The sequence below is a fragment of the Corylus avellana genome, chromosome 10, assembly GCF_965113065.1.
Source record: "Corylus avellana chromosome 10, dhCorAvel1.hap1.2, whole genome shotgun sequence".
NCBI classification, from domain to species: Eukaryota; Viridiplantae; Streptophyta; class Magnoliopsida; order Fagales; family Betulaceae; genus Corylus; species Corylus avellana.
Window position 1 is genome coordinate 22564282 of NC_142499.1, and position 17264 is coordinate 22581545.

At 35.6% G+C, this 17264-nt stretch overlaps 3 protein-coding genes across 3 annotated transcripts; all 3 read left to right on the plus strand.

Annotated features, from left to right (window-relative positions):
* The first annotated feature begins 3904 nt into the window (after nt 1-3904).
* Nucleotides 3905-5530, plus strand: LOC132192277 (peroxidase 2-like). Its single transcript, XM_059607557.2, has 3 exons — nt 3905-4117; nt 4215-4409; nt 4973-5530. The coding sequence occupies exons 1-3, from the start codon at nt 3905-3907 to the stop codon at nt 5528-5530; spliced, it is 966 nt and encodes a 321-aa protein (XP_059463540.2).
* Nucleotides 5531-6113: 583 nt separating this feature from the next.
* Nucleotides 6114-8586, plus strand: LOC148583525 (peroxidase 2-like). The gene is made up of 3 exons (XM_088511448.1): nt 6114-6182; nt 7266-7335; nt 8078-8586. The coding sequence occupies exons 1-3, from the start codon at nt 6114-6116 to the stop codon at nt 8584-8586; spliced, it is 648 nt and encodes a 215-aa protein (XP_088367574.1).
* A 2722-nt stretch (nt 8587-11308) lies between these two features.
* LOC132192364 (aspartate aminotransferase, mitochondrial-like) lies at nt 11309-14946 on the plus strand. Its single transcript, XM_059607682.2, has 10 exons — nt 11309-11743; nt 11853-11938; nt 12304-12510; nt 12616-12721; nt 13255-13359; nt 13449-13621; nt 13950-14109; nt 14211-14306; nt 14451-14545; nt 14684-14946. The coding sequence occupies exons 1-10, from the start codon at nt 11573-11575 to the stop codon at nt 14787-14789; spliced, it is 1305 nt and encodes a 434-aa protein (XP_059463665.2). The 5' UTR covers nt 11309-11572; the 3' UTR covers nt 14790-14946.
* The last annotated feature ends 2318 nt before the right edge of the window (nt 14947-17264 follow it).

Sequence of the window (17264 nt, forward strand, 5' to 3'; positions counted from 1 at the left end):
ATATATAGATTTCTGTCTCCATAAGTCAATTTTTTGTTTTTTGTTTTTTTAAGTAATATCGTCAATTTTTTAGTCACTAATTAATAAGAAAATAATTGGGCTTTAAACTTTTAAATCTCTAATCTCACGGAGTGGCCCATGGGTTTGGGCTCATGATTTGATGGCTGCCCACTCCAGCCCGGCCTTAATTTGCTCAGGCCTTCTTAAATGGTTCGCGTATACACGATCAATTAGGGTTATCCTTTGAACCCAACATATAATGAAATATGTGAAATGGCCCAAATGAGGAGGATATTTTATTGTCAATATTTTGTTTTGTTACATTTAACGATATATATGATGTCATGTCATTTAATTTTTTTTTAAAAAAATTAATATAAATTTATATAGTATGTGGCTATATAAACATAATTAAATATGTGAAATTTAATTTTGATCATAAAATAGATCTATTATCCTTAAATAACATGACGACGTATATATTGTGTGTTAATATAAACACCATTAAAATTGTAAAATTTAATTTGGATCGCTACCCACTCTTTAAAGAAGGTGGATTCTCTTTTGAATTCCATTAAGGGAAATATAGGCTATGGCCCTCTTGGTATTTACTTTTTAATTACAATTTGTTCTAAAGAAGAGGTTATCCGACCAAAAAACACAAGGAAATGCTATCTCAACATTTCTTTTTGTTTCTTCAATGTCACCCACTTGAATTCTAGGAAAAATCAAGGTTTTCATGATGTTTCAATTTAATTCTTAAGTTTTTTAATTTTGACAATTAGATTCTTAGGTTTTAACATGATTTCAAATAAGTCCATCCGTTAACTTACATTCTAATTAATTAGCAATAAGCCACGTCAGACTAATTAATTAATGCCAAATGCTATCTCAATTAATGCCAAATACTATTACTTCGTTCGTCTTAAAAATCATTTCAGAAGTTATAGAATAGATTGCTGCAATGGATAATGCATTTTGCCGGTCTCTGTTGTGATTATAATTTATTACTTGGCAATCACCATCAAAAGTTTCTGCCAGGTTTCTCATGCATGTGGCAAATAATTGATGAAGTTGGTGGCTTCTCATTTGAATTAACTGATTTATTGAATAGCTTTGATACCATGTTGAAATAATGATGATGCGGGAATAATAGCGGAAGCAAGAGAGAGAATGAACACAAGGAATTTACGGGTGGTTCGGTGTTAGACACTTACGTCCACCACTCAGAATACTCCTAAAGGCTACATTGTACTTATTAACTTTTTTTGTCTACAATACAAAGGTCCCTATTTATAGGGTAATGTCTAAATACAAGTTTGGTAATCAAATCTCCTTGATTTGATTACAATCTCAATATATGATTACAATCAATTCATAAATAAAGAATATTTCAATATCAACATAATTATTGAATATATAGAAAATATAATATATTTTCCATATATTCTAATATCCTCCCTCAAACTCAAGGTGGAATATTTTGAAACCTTGAGTTTAAAATCCGAAACAATGATGACGGCGGTAGTGGAGGTGGGGAATGGGCCGTAGATGATGACGACTGCCAGAGGAGATAGAGGCTGGCGGGCAGCCAGCGACGGCGGCAGGTGGCTGGTGAATGCAGATTCAAAAGGGCCGACAACGGGCCAAACTCCAAAAGGGCCGATAACGGGCTAGGGCTGACAATGAGCCAAACTTCAAAAGGAGTCGACAACGGGCCAAAATCCAAAAGTGTCCGACAACGGGCCAGAGCTGACAATGAGCCAAAAATAAAAGGGGCCAACAACAGGCCAGGGCTAACTATGAGCTAAAAATAAAAAGGAGCCGACTACGGGCCAGGGCTGACTATGAGCCAAAAATAAAAAGGAGCCGACTACGGGCCAGGGCTGACTATGAGCCAAAAATAAAAAGGGCCGACTTGGGCCAAAAATTAAAAAAAAAAAATGAGCCCACTTAGGCGGTTATCAGATCGGCGCACCGAACCTGACCGGCGCGTGGTGCGCATGATGTGGTCCACTTGGACCGCTGGCATAAGCAGAGGAGTAGATCTGGACGGCGCGGAAGCCGAAGACTAAGGCCGGCAGGCAGTGGTGGAAGCACTGGTTGCAGGGAGATTTGTGGCGGTGAATCGTGGAACTGTGGACAGCCGGCAGTGCTGCGGCTGCTTCTGGAGTGACTTGCTGGCAGTGGAAGGTGTCGTTCGGGAGTGACAATGGCTATGGAAGGCGTCGTTTGGGAGTGGGATGATGCCGGAGAAGGCCAGACGATGGCACGGCTCTGTCGGATGGAAGGTAGGTTGAATTGGCTGTTGCTGACTGGTGGTGGGCTTTGTTGTAGTTGTCGGCAAACAGTTGACTTGATCTTGTGATGGCAGGTTGGATCGGACGATTGTTATGGAAAACAATCAGATTGACAGACAGAAACATGGGGTGGTTCGGTGTTAGACACCTACGTCTACCACTCGGAATACTCCTAAGGGCTACATTGTGCTTATTAACTTTTTTTGTCTACAATACAAAGATCCCTATTTATAGGGTAATGTCTAAATACAAGTTTGGTAATCAAATCTCCTTGATTTGATTACAATCTCAATATATGATTACAATCAATTCATAAATAAAGAATATTTCAATATCAACATAATAATGAAATATATGAAAAATATAATATATTTTCCATATATTCTAACATGATTAATGTCTTTGCAATATTACAGAAAACTCAGGCCAATTTGAATTTTTCTATGTAGAGATTAATCTTGGCACGTGGAGGTAATATCTACCGTATTCTAGGCTTGAAGATGCTGCATTCATATCTAAAAACCCCTATAAACGAAGTATTCAATCAAAAACGAGGGGGAATTGAATCAGTCAATAAGCTAATAATTTGGATAATCAAGGCTTTTGGAATAAATCAACTCATTGGCCTGGTTTTACAATTGCAATTCGGTATATAAACCTTGTCGCATTTGGTTTTTGTTGACTTTAGCAAATATTATGTATAGCATTAATGATTTTATTGATAGGTGCAGGAATTATCAATTATCCGATCCAACTTGTGTATATAACTATATATGCACCAATATGGAATTAGTCTGTCCACAAAACATCCAGTGCAAACGTATATATACCTCGATCGCAGTTGACTCTGGCCAAATGCATCAGCGACTAGTTTCTTGGACATGGTCTAATGATAGTCATGACCCAAAAGTTTACGCAAAGAATATCCTAACTACCCTAATTATAATAATATTGGATAGTGATGTCCAGTAATTTATTTTGTCTAGATTGCTAATAATTCAAGCAGTAAAAATGTGAAAGAGTTCCTACAAAGCTCACTAGCTTAAGTAAGTCTTGAGCAACCCGCTCTTGTGTTAGGATAGATTAGCCATATAAGAATTATCTCATACTTGTTGTCTGAATTGCTAGTAATTTGAACAATAAATTGTTAATAAAATAAATAAATTTAATCATTTAATTGATATTTGAACATTACATGAATTATTTTTATAAAATAGTAGTGTTAAAGTTTGAAATTAAGACTTCAACTTTGATATTATGTTAAATTACTACTAATCTTAAAGTTAATAAATCTAATATTTTAACGTATTGAATAAAATTCCACCCAAGATCAATTATACTTGAAATTTACAAGTTTTCATATAATATTTTTTCTAATCAGATCTGATTTTAATATATTTAAATGGCCAGGGGCCGGGTAGTTGAGCTGATCATATATACGAAGCTTCGATTCTTGACCAAATCCAAGAAAAATTAGCCTTCAAGTCTATTTCTTCCTATAAATACCAAAACCAACCAAGCCAAAGGTACCAAAAACCTACGAGATCGATCGACAAAGATCACGACGACAGATAATTCAAATCTTACTAGAGCAATTACATACTATGGCTTCAGCAGGTAGCCTTCTTTGTGTCCGTGCCTTTGTCTTGTTGGCTCTTGCAGCCACAGCTTTCTCTCAGCTTTCTCCCAATTTCTACGACAACTCTTGTCCACATGCTTTGTCGACTATCCAAAGTGTCGTCCGGACTGCAATATACAAAGAGCGACGCATGGGGGCTTCTTTACTGCGTCTGCATTTCCACGATTGCTTTGTTAACGTACTAATTCTACAAACTTAATTCTCTTCTTCTCCTCTAATTAATCTTGAGCTTGAGTTAATTTTCATAATATGATGTTCTCATTATGATAATGCAGGGTTGTGATGCTTCAATTCTTCTGGATTCTACACCCACCATTGACAGCGAGAAAGGAGCACTTCCCAACAACAACTCTGCCCGAGGGTTTGAGGTGGTGGACAACATCAAGACCGAGGTGGACCAAGCCTGTGGTGGTCCGGTGGTCTCCTGTGCAGACATCTTGGCTGTTGTAGCTCGTGACTCTGTTGTTGCGGTTGGTCCCTTAAATTTAGCATGTTTGATACTGCATTTGAAAAATAAAGCTTTTAAGTCAAAAAAATATTTTTTTGGGCAAAAACTTCATTCTTAGAGCATGTTTGAGATTGTGTTTGAGAAATCAAGTTTTTAAGTCAAAAAAACACTTTTTGGCACAATCTTCATTTTTAAGCTTTTGCCGAAAGTGCGTTTTGGCCATTTTTAAGCTTTTTGAACCCTTAAAAGAGTTTTCAATCATTTTTACCAAACACGTACTTTTTTCTTCAAACAGATTTTTAAAATGTTAAACGCACTTTTAGGCCCTCTAAATAAGCCTTTAAACTTTTGTTAACACTACGTTTTGACAATTTTTTGCCTTTTAAACCCTTAAAAGTGCTTTCATTTTTTTTACCAAATGGATACATTTTTCTTCAAATTAATTTTTTAAGTATTAAATCCACTTTTCCTAGTAAAATAGAGAATGTCATACAAATAATTAGAATATCGTGAAAATGAAAATTAGTCAACAGATAGAAATTCAAACAATTTAATAATTTAATTTATATTCAAAATAATGTGCAGCTTGGTGGGCCAGCATGGGAGGTGCAACTAGGGAGGAGAGACTCAACGATAGCCAGCAGGACTACAGCCAACGCCGACATCCCGGCGCCGACCATGAACCTCACCCAACTGATTGAAAACTTCAAAAACCAAGGCCTCGACGAGACAGACCTTGTGGCGCTCTCCGGCGGCCACACCATAGGCTTTGCACAGTGCGTCGCCTTCAGGGACCGCATCTACAACGAGACGGACATCGACGGAGCATTTGCAGAAAAGCTCAAATCCATATGCCCAAGACAAAGCAATGACGGGAACTCAAACCTCGCGTCCTTGGACCCAACACCCGCATATTTTGACCCGGCATACTACTATAACTTGGCTCAGCGCAAGGGGCTTCTCCACTCGGATCAGGAGCTTTTCAATGGAGGCTGCACAGATGCGCTGGTGAACAAGTACACCTCATATCCCATTGCTTTTTGGCAGGATTTTGCTAAGTCCATGGTGAAGATGGGCAGTATAAAACCGTTGACCGGGTATCAGGGTCAAATCCGCTTGAACTGTAGGGCAGTGAACCAATAAGTTGATGTATTTTTTAGTGTTTTTCGTTTTTAATTTCAAAAAGTTATATGATGTAATCAAGATGTAATATTCTGTTTTTTCTTCTTTTCTTTATTTATTTTTTTTTATCGTTGGATAAAGATGAATTTTTTTTTTTTTTGTGTTTTGAAGAGTATTTTGTATTTTAAATTATTTGTTAACATTTTTTATTTAAGAATAGAAAATATGGATAAATGTAAAATTGATCTTTGTGGTTGACCTAAATTACAAATCACTTCATGTGGTAAAAATAATAATTTATAAGTCCTCAAGATATGCCAAATAACAGTTTAATCCATGAAATTAATTTCTGTTAAGGAACTTAACAAAATCTGTCAATTTGCCACGTCATACCCAATAAAAATGTGACCATATTATTAATTTATGACTTTCAAAAATCACAATTAGGATTTTCACATCATTTTACGACGCAAGCTAAAATTACACATCAACCCTCACTCCACGTCATACTGTTACAGTAAATTAACTTAATCTCTTATTTTTCCCAAAATTTTACCCATGCATAACCCTCCCTCATCTTTGTTTTCCTCAGCCACTTCTAAAAATGCGACCGTCAAATTCTCTCAAAATGCTCCCAAATCTTGGTGAGAAATATGAAATGAGGAAGGGTTACGTACGGAGTAAAATTTTGGAGATAGAAGATATATATATTAGGTTAATTTACTATAGTAGTATGACGTGACAAAGTAACTGAATATTCTATTAAGTTACTTAATGGAAATTAATTTTAGGGAGTAAAATGTTATTTTGGCCTACCCTAAGGACCTATAAATTAATTTGTATACCATAGGGAGTGATTTATAATTTAGACTAACCACAATAACTAATTTTGCATTTATCCCTAGAAAAATAAAATCTTTAACAAACATGGCCATACCTGATTAAATATATAGATTTCTCTCTCCATAAATATCGCCAATTTTTTTTTTTTTTTAAGTAATATCATCAATTTTTTAGTCACTAATTAATAAGAAAATAATTGGGCTTTAAACTTTTAAATCTCTAATCTTATAGAGTGGCCCATGGGTTTGGGCTCATTTGATGGCTGCCCACTCCAGCCCGGCCTTAATTTGCTTAGGCCTTCTTAAGTGGTTCGCGAATGATCAATTAGGGTTATCCTTTGAACCCAAAATATAATGAAATATGTGAAATGGCCCAAATGAGAAGGATATATTTTATTGTCAATATTTTGTTTTGTTACATTTAACAATATATATGATGTCATGTCATTTAATTTTTTTTTTTTAAAAAAAAAAATTATATAAATTTTTATAGTATGTGGCTAAACAAACATCATTAAATATGTGAAATTTAATTTTGATCATAAAATAGATCTATTATCCTTAAATAACATGACGATGTATATTATGTGTCAATATAAACACCATTAAAATTGTAAAATTTAATTAACAGAAATTAATAAATTTCTGTTAATTAAACGCACTTTTTTTTTAATAAATTTTTAAGTGTTAAACGCACTTTTAGACCACTCAATCGGACACCGAAACATGTCCTTACTAGGCTATATATATATATAAAAGACTATCATACAAATAACTAGAATATCGTGAAAATGAAAATATCGTGGAAATGAAAACTAGTCAAGAGATAGAAATTCAAACAATTCAATACCAAAAAAGGAAAAGAAAAAATTAAACAATTTAATAATTTAATTTATATTCAAAATAATGTGCAGCTTGGAGGGCTAGCATGGGAGGTGCAACTAGGGAGGAGAGACTCAACGACAGCCAGCAGGATTACAGCCAGTGGCGGATTTACACAGGGGCGACCTGGGGGCAGGCGCCCCTGGTAAATTTTTTTTTAAAAAATTTTATTAAGTATTTTCCATCAAAATTTTAATGGGTGCCCCTGGTAAAAAAAAATTACCAGGGGCACTCTTGGCCTTCTCTCTGTTGCTCAAATGGTTATTATGTAGAGAAATGGGGCCATTTTTTTTTATTAAAGAGAGAGAATAAAGTTAAATTTTATTAGTAGAGAGAGAGAGTAGATAGTAGTTATTATTAAAAAAAGATAGTGGGTGAATTTTTTAGTGTTTTTGGTCATAGTTTATAGATAAATGTGATGTTTTTTTTTTTTTTTTTTTTTGTTAAATTTAAACTCTAGTCTCTTTTATGTAGTCTTAGACTCTAATGTAATTTATGCATTGAGATTTGAGGCTTTTCTAAAAGAAATAGCCGTATGCTAATAGCCCACTAAAAGTACTCATTTTTCTTAGACACTAGTAGTCATTTAATTGTGCTTAGTTTATTTCGTAAGTAGTTTAAATTATTATGTGTTTGTGACGTCATTAGATGAAGATTTTTAATAGTTACTTTGATTTTTTTTTTTTTTTTTGGGTAATTTGATGAGTTTGATTTGATTTGTGATACATATATTATGGTATAATTTATTTTTTGATTGTATTTACCGTATTATAAAAAATATATATAATACATAAGGAGAAAAAAAAAAATATTTTTTTACGCCCCGGGTAACTCCAATTCCTAGATCCGCCACTGACTACGGCCAACGCCGACATCCCCGTGCCGACCATGAACCTCACCCAACTGATTGAAAACTTCAAAAACCAAGGCCTCGACGAGACAGACCTTGTGGCGCTCTCCGGCGGCCACACCATAGGCTTTGCACGGTGCGTCTCCTTCAGGGACCGCATCTACAACGAGACGAACATCGAGGGAGCATTTGCAGAAAAGCTCAAATCCATATGCCCAAGACAAAGCAATGACGGGGACTCAAACCTCGCGTCCTTGGACCCAACACCCGCATATTTTGACCCGGCATACTACTATAACTTGGCTCAGCGCAAGGGGCTTCTCCACTCGGATCAGGAGCTCTTCAATGGAGGCTGCACAGATGCGCTGGTGAACAAGTACACCTCATATCCCATTGCTTTTTGGCAGGATTTTGCTAAGTCCATGGTGAAGATGGGCAATATAAAACCGCTGACCGGGTATCAGGGTCAAATCCGCTTGAACTGTAGGGCAGTGAACCAATAAGTTGATGTATTTTTGAGAGAGTTTTTCGTTTTTAATTTCAAAAAGTTCTATGATGTAATATTCTGTTTTTAGTTTTTTTTTTTTCGTTGAATAAAGATGAAATTTTTTTTTTTTTGTGTTTTGAAGAGTATTTTGTATTTTAAATTTTTTGTTAACATTTTTTATTTAATAATAGAAAATATGGATAAATGTAAAATTAGTTTTTGTGGTTGACCTAAATTACAAATCATTCTATGTGGTATGCCAAAATAACAGTTTACTTCATGAAATCAATTTCCGTTAAGGAACTTAACAAAATCTGTCACTTTGTCACGTCATACCCAATAAAAACACGACACATGTTATTATTAATTTTTTACTTTCAAAAATGACAATTAAGATTTTTCATATCATTTTACAACGCAAGCTAAAATTACATCAACTTTTCCTCCACGTCATATTGTTACAGTAAATTAATTTAATCTCTTATTTTTCCAAAATTTTACCTATGCATAACCCTCCCTCATCTTCGTTTTCCTCAGCCACTTCAGTAAATGCAGTGGTCAAATTCTCGTAAAATGCTCCTAAATCGTGACGAGAAATATGAAAATGAGAAAAGGTTACGTACGAAGTAAAATTTTGGAGATAGAAGATATTAGGTTAATTTACTGTAGTAGTATGACGTGACAAAGTAACAGATTCTATTAAGTTACTTAACGGAAATTAATTTTATAGAGTAAATTGTTATTTTGGTCTACCTTGAGGACTTATAAATTAATTTTTATACCATAGGAAGTGATTTGTAATTTAATCCAACCACAATAACTAATTTTGCATTTATCCCTAGAAAAATAAAATCCTTATTAAACATGGCCATTATATATATGAGAATAACTTCAATTCGGTCAAGGCAGAAAGGGGGGTTTTCTGCCCACCACTCACAAGCTGACACCTCAGCTTTGTATACAAACTCAAAATGAGAACAAAACACCATATTATTCCTCCAACATTGACCTACCGCCCACCTCTGCCTGACGCAGCCGCCCCGAAAACGCCACTTCCACCCCTTAGGGGTGGCGCGTAGCCACCCCAGCCACCATTGGGTGGCCAGCGAGCCACCCCGTGGCATGGGGTGGCCAACGCTTGGGAGTGGCCGCGCAGGCCACCCCGTGGCCTGGGGGTGGCCATGCAGGCCACCCCAGCCAGATCTGGCCACCCCAGATGGCCTAGGGGTGACTGGCGCAGCCACCCCGTGGCCTGGGGGTCGCCATGCCGACCACCCAAATGGGGCTGGTGGTGGTTCCTCGTTTCTGCCCTCATTTTTTTGGTGTTTTGTTCTCATTTTAAGCTTTTGTATTTTTCTTAAAATGTTGATGTGTCATGTGGTGATTGGTGGGTTTTCTGCCACAACCGTATGGCAGCAGCTCTCTTATATATATAGATATCTGTGTCCATAAATATCTTCAATTTTTATTTTTATTTTATTTTTTTTTAAGTAATGTTGTCTAGTCACTAATTAATAAGAAAATAATTGGGCTTTAAACTTTTAAATCTCTAATCTCACGGAGTGGCCCATAGCTTTGGGCTCATTTGATGGCTGCCTACTCCAGCCCGGCCTTAATTTGCTCAGGCCTTCTTAACTGGTTGGCATATGATCAGTTAGGGTTATCCTTTGAACCCAAAATCTAATGAAATATGTGAAATGGCCCAATTGAGGAGGATATATTTTATTGTCAATATTTTGTTTTGTTATATATATATATATATATATATATATATATATATATATGGTGTCATGTCATTTAATTTTTTTTTTTAAAAAAAAATTAATATAAATTTATATAGTATGTGGCTATATAAACATTATTAAATATGTGAAATTTAATTTTGATCATAAAATAGATCTATTATCCTTAAATAACATGACGACGTATATATTATGTGTCAATATAAACACCATTAAAATTGTAAAATTTAATTTGAACCGCTACCCACTCTTTAAAGAAGGTGAATTCTCTTTTGAATTTGATTAAGGGAAATCTAGGCTATGGCCCTCTTGGTATCTACTTTTTAATTACAATTTGTTCTAAAGAAGAGGTTATGCGACCAAAAAACACAGGGAAATGCTATCTCAACATTTCTTTTTGTTTCTTCAATGTCGCCCCACTTGAATTCTAGGAAAAATCAAGGTTTTCATGATATTTCAATTTAGTTCTTAAGTTTTTTAATTTTGGTAATTAGATTCTTAGATTTTAACATGATTTCAAATAAGTCCATCCGTTAACTTACATTCCAATTAATTAACAATAGGCCACATCAGACTAATTAATTAATGCCAAATGCTATCTCAATTAATGCCAAATACTATTACTTGGTTCGTCTTAAAAATCATTTTACAAGTTATGGAATAGATTGCTGCAATGGATAATGCATTTTGTTGGTCTTTGTTGTGATTATAATTTATTTTGTTTTATATTGATGTTATAATGTCTTGTTTCATTCATCTATAATTTTTTTTTTTTTTTTTTTTAAAAAAAAAGTATAAAAAGGGAGTCTAAAGCTCATGGTCTTCTATTTTTAAAACTTTGTATTTTTTAAAAAATTTATAAAAGAAAAATTAAAAAAAAAAAAATTAAAAAAAAAAAAAACAAAACAAAACAATTCCGTGACAATGGTGGACGTAAAAACTGAAACCGCCGACTTTTAGAAAGCTTTACCATAAACTTATTTCAAATACCATTTTGTCGCCTTAACACCGAAGAAGGCGCCACCACGATTACCTACCTGGAATAGGAAAAATTGGAAAATGTAAAACGGCTTTGTTGGATTTGGAAATCAAAACCAAGGAGCCCACTGGAACAATGGAAGACGAGCAGAAAAAAACCATGGAAAAGGGGAGCTCTCCAAGTCACCACCACCCACCCCTTCTTTTTCCTGCACCGAGTAACTTGGGTTCTTCGAATTCACTTATTCACAGGGCTTCAGTGAAGGATCATCGATCATCATCATGTGGAGGTTCATGGGGGGAAGATTTAGTAGATCAACGAGGTGCATTTCGAGCTCAAGCAGGGCCTTTGGATGGTGGGAGCATGTGAGCCCAGCTCCTAAGGACCCCATCACTGGCGTAACCGAGGCTTTTCTTGCTGACACCAACCCCAACAAGATCAATCTTGGAGTGGTACACTTCTTCCTTCACGTCATTGATTTGTTCCTTTGCTGCTAGAAAATTCTCTCCCTCTTTTTCTGTTTTAATATTGTTTGATCCCTTTTTTTTCCCCTAATTTCAGGGAGCTTACAGGGACGATCAAGGGAAACCAGTTGTTCTTCAATGTGTTCGAAATGCGGAGGCAAAGATTGCAGCTTGCGAGTTTCTGTGAGTTTTGATTGTTGGGTGTTCCTTGTTTGAGGTTAATTTTTGTTTTCGTTTCTTTCTCAGTATTGTCTAATTTGTTATCAATTTCTAGTTATTCACATGTGCACCCAGATAGAATATAAATTAAATCAATAAATTAACAATTTTTTTTTTTATATAAATTTAAGTTTTTAGAATAAATGGTAATTTAACGATGCATAGGTGGCTATTTAACAACGCCTAACACGGGAAGGTTAAACTCTGGACCAACTGTTATATACTACCGATCCTAAGAGTGAAGAGAGATAGACAAAGATGAATTTAATCCATTAATTGATATTTTAAAAGGCTGATTTTTTTCTTAAGAGCCATTTGGTTATGGTTAGGGAGTCAAATGCGGCTGCAGTGGGTTCAAAGTTGGTGGAGGAGAGTGCGAAACTGGCTTATGGAACACAGGCCCATGTCGTAAAAGAAGGGAGGGTGGCTGGACTTCAAGCGCTCTCTGGTACTGGTGCGTGTCGTCTCTTTGCTGAGCTTCAGAGGCGTTTCTATCCTGGATCACCAATTTATTTACCTGATCCAACTTGGTCCAAGTAGGTTTGCTCTTTACCCTTTTAATTCCTTTCGTGTTTACGGTTCATGGTCCACATATTCCTCTGATGATATGGTATTACTTTCAATCATGTGCAATGGCATAGCCACCACAATATATGGAGAGATGCCCAAGTTCCAGAAAGAAGCTTCCGTTACTACAATCCCATTACAAAGGGTTTAGACTTTGCAGCTCTCATGGATGATGTCAAGGTATAAGAGTCTAGCTACCTGGACTTGTTAGTCATGGGTTGAGGATGGTACTCTTTCTCTTAATTCAAAAGAGATGTCAATGTCAAGCTCTTTCACCATTTCAAGGCCTTATGTCACTCAAACAAGAGAAGCACATTTGTTCTATCAATGATGAACATGCCACGTCTAATGAAGGAGCTTTTCTGTGTGAATATTAATTTTCTTAAAAAGACTCTGCTCTCATTAAAAACGGTTGATGGAAAAAAAAATTATCCATGTAAACCAAGTCTTTTTAAATTATAGCCAATTAGAATGGATAGCAAGTTCTTATGCTGCAGAACCACTCCAAAGGCGGAGACTCATGTGTATGCAATGTACAAGTGTTGTTTTGAGTCAAAGCATGGAGTCATCCAGTATCCTCGTCAGGAATCTTAATCCAATGGATAATGCTTTGCCTATGTTATCAATTGACTGCCGGTATATTACCTCATACAACAGTGGAATGAAAGAAATGATTAACTGTCTTTGGTTTTTTTTTTTTTGGTGGTTTGTAGACTGCCCCAGATGGTTCTTTTTTCTTGTTTCATCCATGTGCTCACAACCCAACTGGGGTTGACCCTACTGAGGAACAGTGGAGGGAAATCTCATATCAATTTAAGGTAATTTGTCAAATTTAGTGCTTACCAGCTTTTTCCGTATCTCTAATTCTTCATAGTTATCTTTAGTTCTTGCATCCATCATTTTTCAGGTAAAGAATCACTTTCCCTTCTTTGACATGGCTTATCAAGGTTTTGCAAGCGGAGATCTTGACATGGATGCCCAAGCAATCCGTATTTTTCTTGAAGACGGACATCTGATCGGCTGTGCTCAATCCTTCGCCAAAAACATGGGATTATATGGACACCGAGTTGGTTGTCTCAGGTAAGAAAACATAAGCATGGGTTCTGGAAAGTATGAGGTCTGGATTTTGTTAGTAGTTAGACTAAAAAGATATGAGAATGCCTATAGATGTGATCAATGGGCAATGGGCAGTAAATGTAACAAGTTTTGGAAAACAAATTAAGATGAGACTGACCAATGGAGCCCTTTGCCATACCCATATCTATTCATTGTAAAAACGTGGAGGCAGTATTACCCAAAGGTCAATGTGTTGTCATGTTAACCAGGTCAATAGCTCAAATATCTGAATCTGTCCTCTGGTATGGATTTTATCATTCTTCCATCTTTCTTACCCTACTTAAAATTTTAGTGTCCTATGTGCTGATGAGAAGCAAGCAGTTGCAGTTAAAAGCCAACTGCAGCAGATTGCCAGGTCGATGTACAGCAATCCTCCTGTTCATGGTATATTGCTGGTCTCCACAATCTTAAATGATCCACAGACCAAGGCACTTTGGGTCAAAGAGGTGAAGGTAATGTATACTCTCATATCTTTTACACATGTTCCTTTTCTTTTCTCTTCCTTTTGGAGTAGGGAGATTCTAATATTCCTTTAATAAACTGACATTATAAGGTCATGGCGAATCGCATTCAACTAATGCGGGCTACTCTGCGTGAATGTCTTGAGGATTTGGGTTCTCCTCTCGACTGGGAGAACATAACTAACCAGGTTGGGTGTGTGTGTGTTGTGTTCTAGGCCCGTATTTGGTGGTTTTGTGACCAGAGTTTAATTAGTAAGGTTTCATTGGCAAGATACTTGACCAGTTGAGCATGACTTATTTACTTGCATCTTCACTTATGTACTATGCTGCAGGTTGGCATGTTTTGCTTCTCTGGCTTAACACCTGATCAGGTTGATCGGCTAGTCAGGGAATTCCACATATATATGACTCGAGATGGACGAATAAGGTATACTTGTTTTAGTAAAATGATTAAATTTTATTTTTAAAATATTGATTTACATTGTGTTTACTTATTCCATTTTGGATGGATATGATACTGACATAAGCTATTCCAACCTGTAATTGTGTGCATCACCATTGACAGCATTGCAGGTGTAACTACAAGCAATGTGAGTTACTTGGCAAGTGCGATACATGAAGTTACAAAATATGATCAAGAAGCCTCCAATATCTATAACATTAGTATTTAATATCTCATTTATACCTAATTCTTCATTTTGGGATGCTTAAAACTCCATCATTTACAAATGATGTTGCTTACTAGATAACTCAGTATTAAGGTATAAATGAGGAAAGCTCCATGAAATATATTTCCCGGATTACAGATATATGGCTGAAATTGCCTACTCCTTGTTCCACAGCCAACCTAGTTATCTAGAACACTGTGTTGGAATATTCACACTTCTGTGATGTGATTGGTTAGGTAGTCAAATTTCATATGGGGTAGTAATAATAAAAGCAAGTAACTGGTATATAACATTGTTAGCTTTAAAGCCATTGATTTAGGTTTGAGTTAAGGTTATGTGCTAAAATACTTGAAGATGTTAACTCTTTGACTCTTTTATGCCCAAGATTCCAACACAGATTGATACAATACAAGTACAATATATTTAGATTTGGAAAAATCATTTAGTTCTACGTGTGTGATTATCTTATGCAATACATTCTGGGTCAAAACTTCTAATAACTTGTTGAGTTAACCCCACTCTTGATATGATAGGAATTTAGTACCTCTGAAATGCTCTGGCTCCTCCTTGATCGGGATTCCCATCCTGGCCAGAAAATAAAATGATAAAATTTTACTAAAAACAAATGGAAGATCGTGATACTCTTAATCTCCAGCAGAAACCCACTATTACTTATGCAATTAACCATAAAATTAATGTAAAATCAAACCAAATGATTTTCTATTTAATCCAGAATGCATCAAGTGTCAGGATGTCTTTATTTGTGTCAAATTTATGCCATACAATGATGGCCCGCATGCACATGCTACCTGCAGAGCTGCCGACAAAATTAGATAGCGAGAGGTTTGAATTTGGTAAGCTTCTCCAGCCTTTCTGTCTCTGCTTCTGCTTTTAATGTGGTGAGGTTCTCCAGCCTCTTCTTCATTGATTAAAAATGCGAAGAATATATATTTTGTTTGATACGTGCTACGATTTTCTTGGTTGATGAGACGGTCATGGGGCCATGAGGCAGACTAGGTAGCTTGGTTATGTCATTGGCTAATTTCTTTGTTAAATCATTAAGAAAAGAACTTTCACAAAAACTGATTGTACGACCCAAATCATACATAGCCGACATTGGAGAATGGTGACATATATAAGGATACGTAGCCGAAAGCAAAGATCAGGATTGATTACAATTTTTTGATCGAATTACAGCCTGTTTGACTCTTGTATAAGAGGCTTTAATGTGGCTCATTAATTTAGACAAGTACTTGAGTAGTTCGAGAGTTGTTTAATCACGTGGGTCCTTAATTGCTTGTCAAAATTGTATCTTAATTATAAGATTGGCTACAATTCATTAATTGAATTATATATTGTCAATTTTTCTACGTGGGAGATGTTTTAATGGGGCTCACTTGTTTAAGCAAGTGCTTGGGTAGCTCAAGATTTGTTCATGTAGGGCTCCATTGAAACTTTATCTTAATTGCAACCTGAACAGGCAATTGTAGGAAATCCAATTTGTGAAAGTAAAAGGGCTAACAGGCATTAACTGCTTGTTGGGTTCTTGCAGGCTCTATCAGAAACCTTGATTACTGGGATAAGTAATGATTTAACATGATATAAAAATAAAGGTCCTGAATTTGAACCCAAACACTTAAATATTCTTAATCTTTTATGATAAATATTGATTTTTAAGTATATACGAATAATATGTTTAGTGGCAACGAGCACAAACAGCTTAATTTCCTCTTTGAAAAATAAGACAAACTTCTACGTGAGGAGGACAAAGCATAACCAAAAGATTCCAAACAATTGGCTCATGCAGAATTAAATATATAGATAGGAACCTCCACCCATCTTCCCTCTTTGCATTAAATAGCCATGGAAAGAAAGACAGAGAGGCACATGTGAAGAAATGTTTTCTGACAGTGAACTCAACCAAACAAAGTCTCTAATAAACCCCCCAGAGATCGAGTGGTTTCTTCTGGGAAAGTGCTACACCACGAGATGCTAGTGTCCTAAGATCAATGTTGATAAGGCGTTTAATGATCCAAATCCAATCTGCTTCCTTCAAAGTAATGGATCTTTGGAGTGATGTTATTTTATGGGAAGCCCACATCAAATGACAACCTCTTTCTAAACACCTAATAACTTAAAAATAAGAAAATAATAAAAATAATAATGTTACAAGGCTAAATATGATGTGACTTTTAAAATCATCATTAAATCCGAGATCGTTATTATTGAATTTTAATCTATTGATAATGTTAAAAGTCACATCACATTTAAAAGGATTTTAGCCCTACTTATAGCATTATTTATGAAAACAATATAGGGGTTATCATTATGATAGTACTAGAACGGTATCTTCTTTTCAACTTCCATATATAATACCATTGAGCTAGGTCTATTTCACTGGTTTACTCATATATGAAATTCAAGTACATATTAACCAGTTTCATATATCTTACATAGGATTGACAATTTATGGCACGA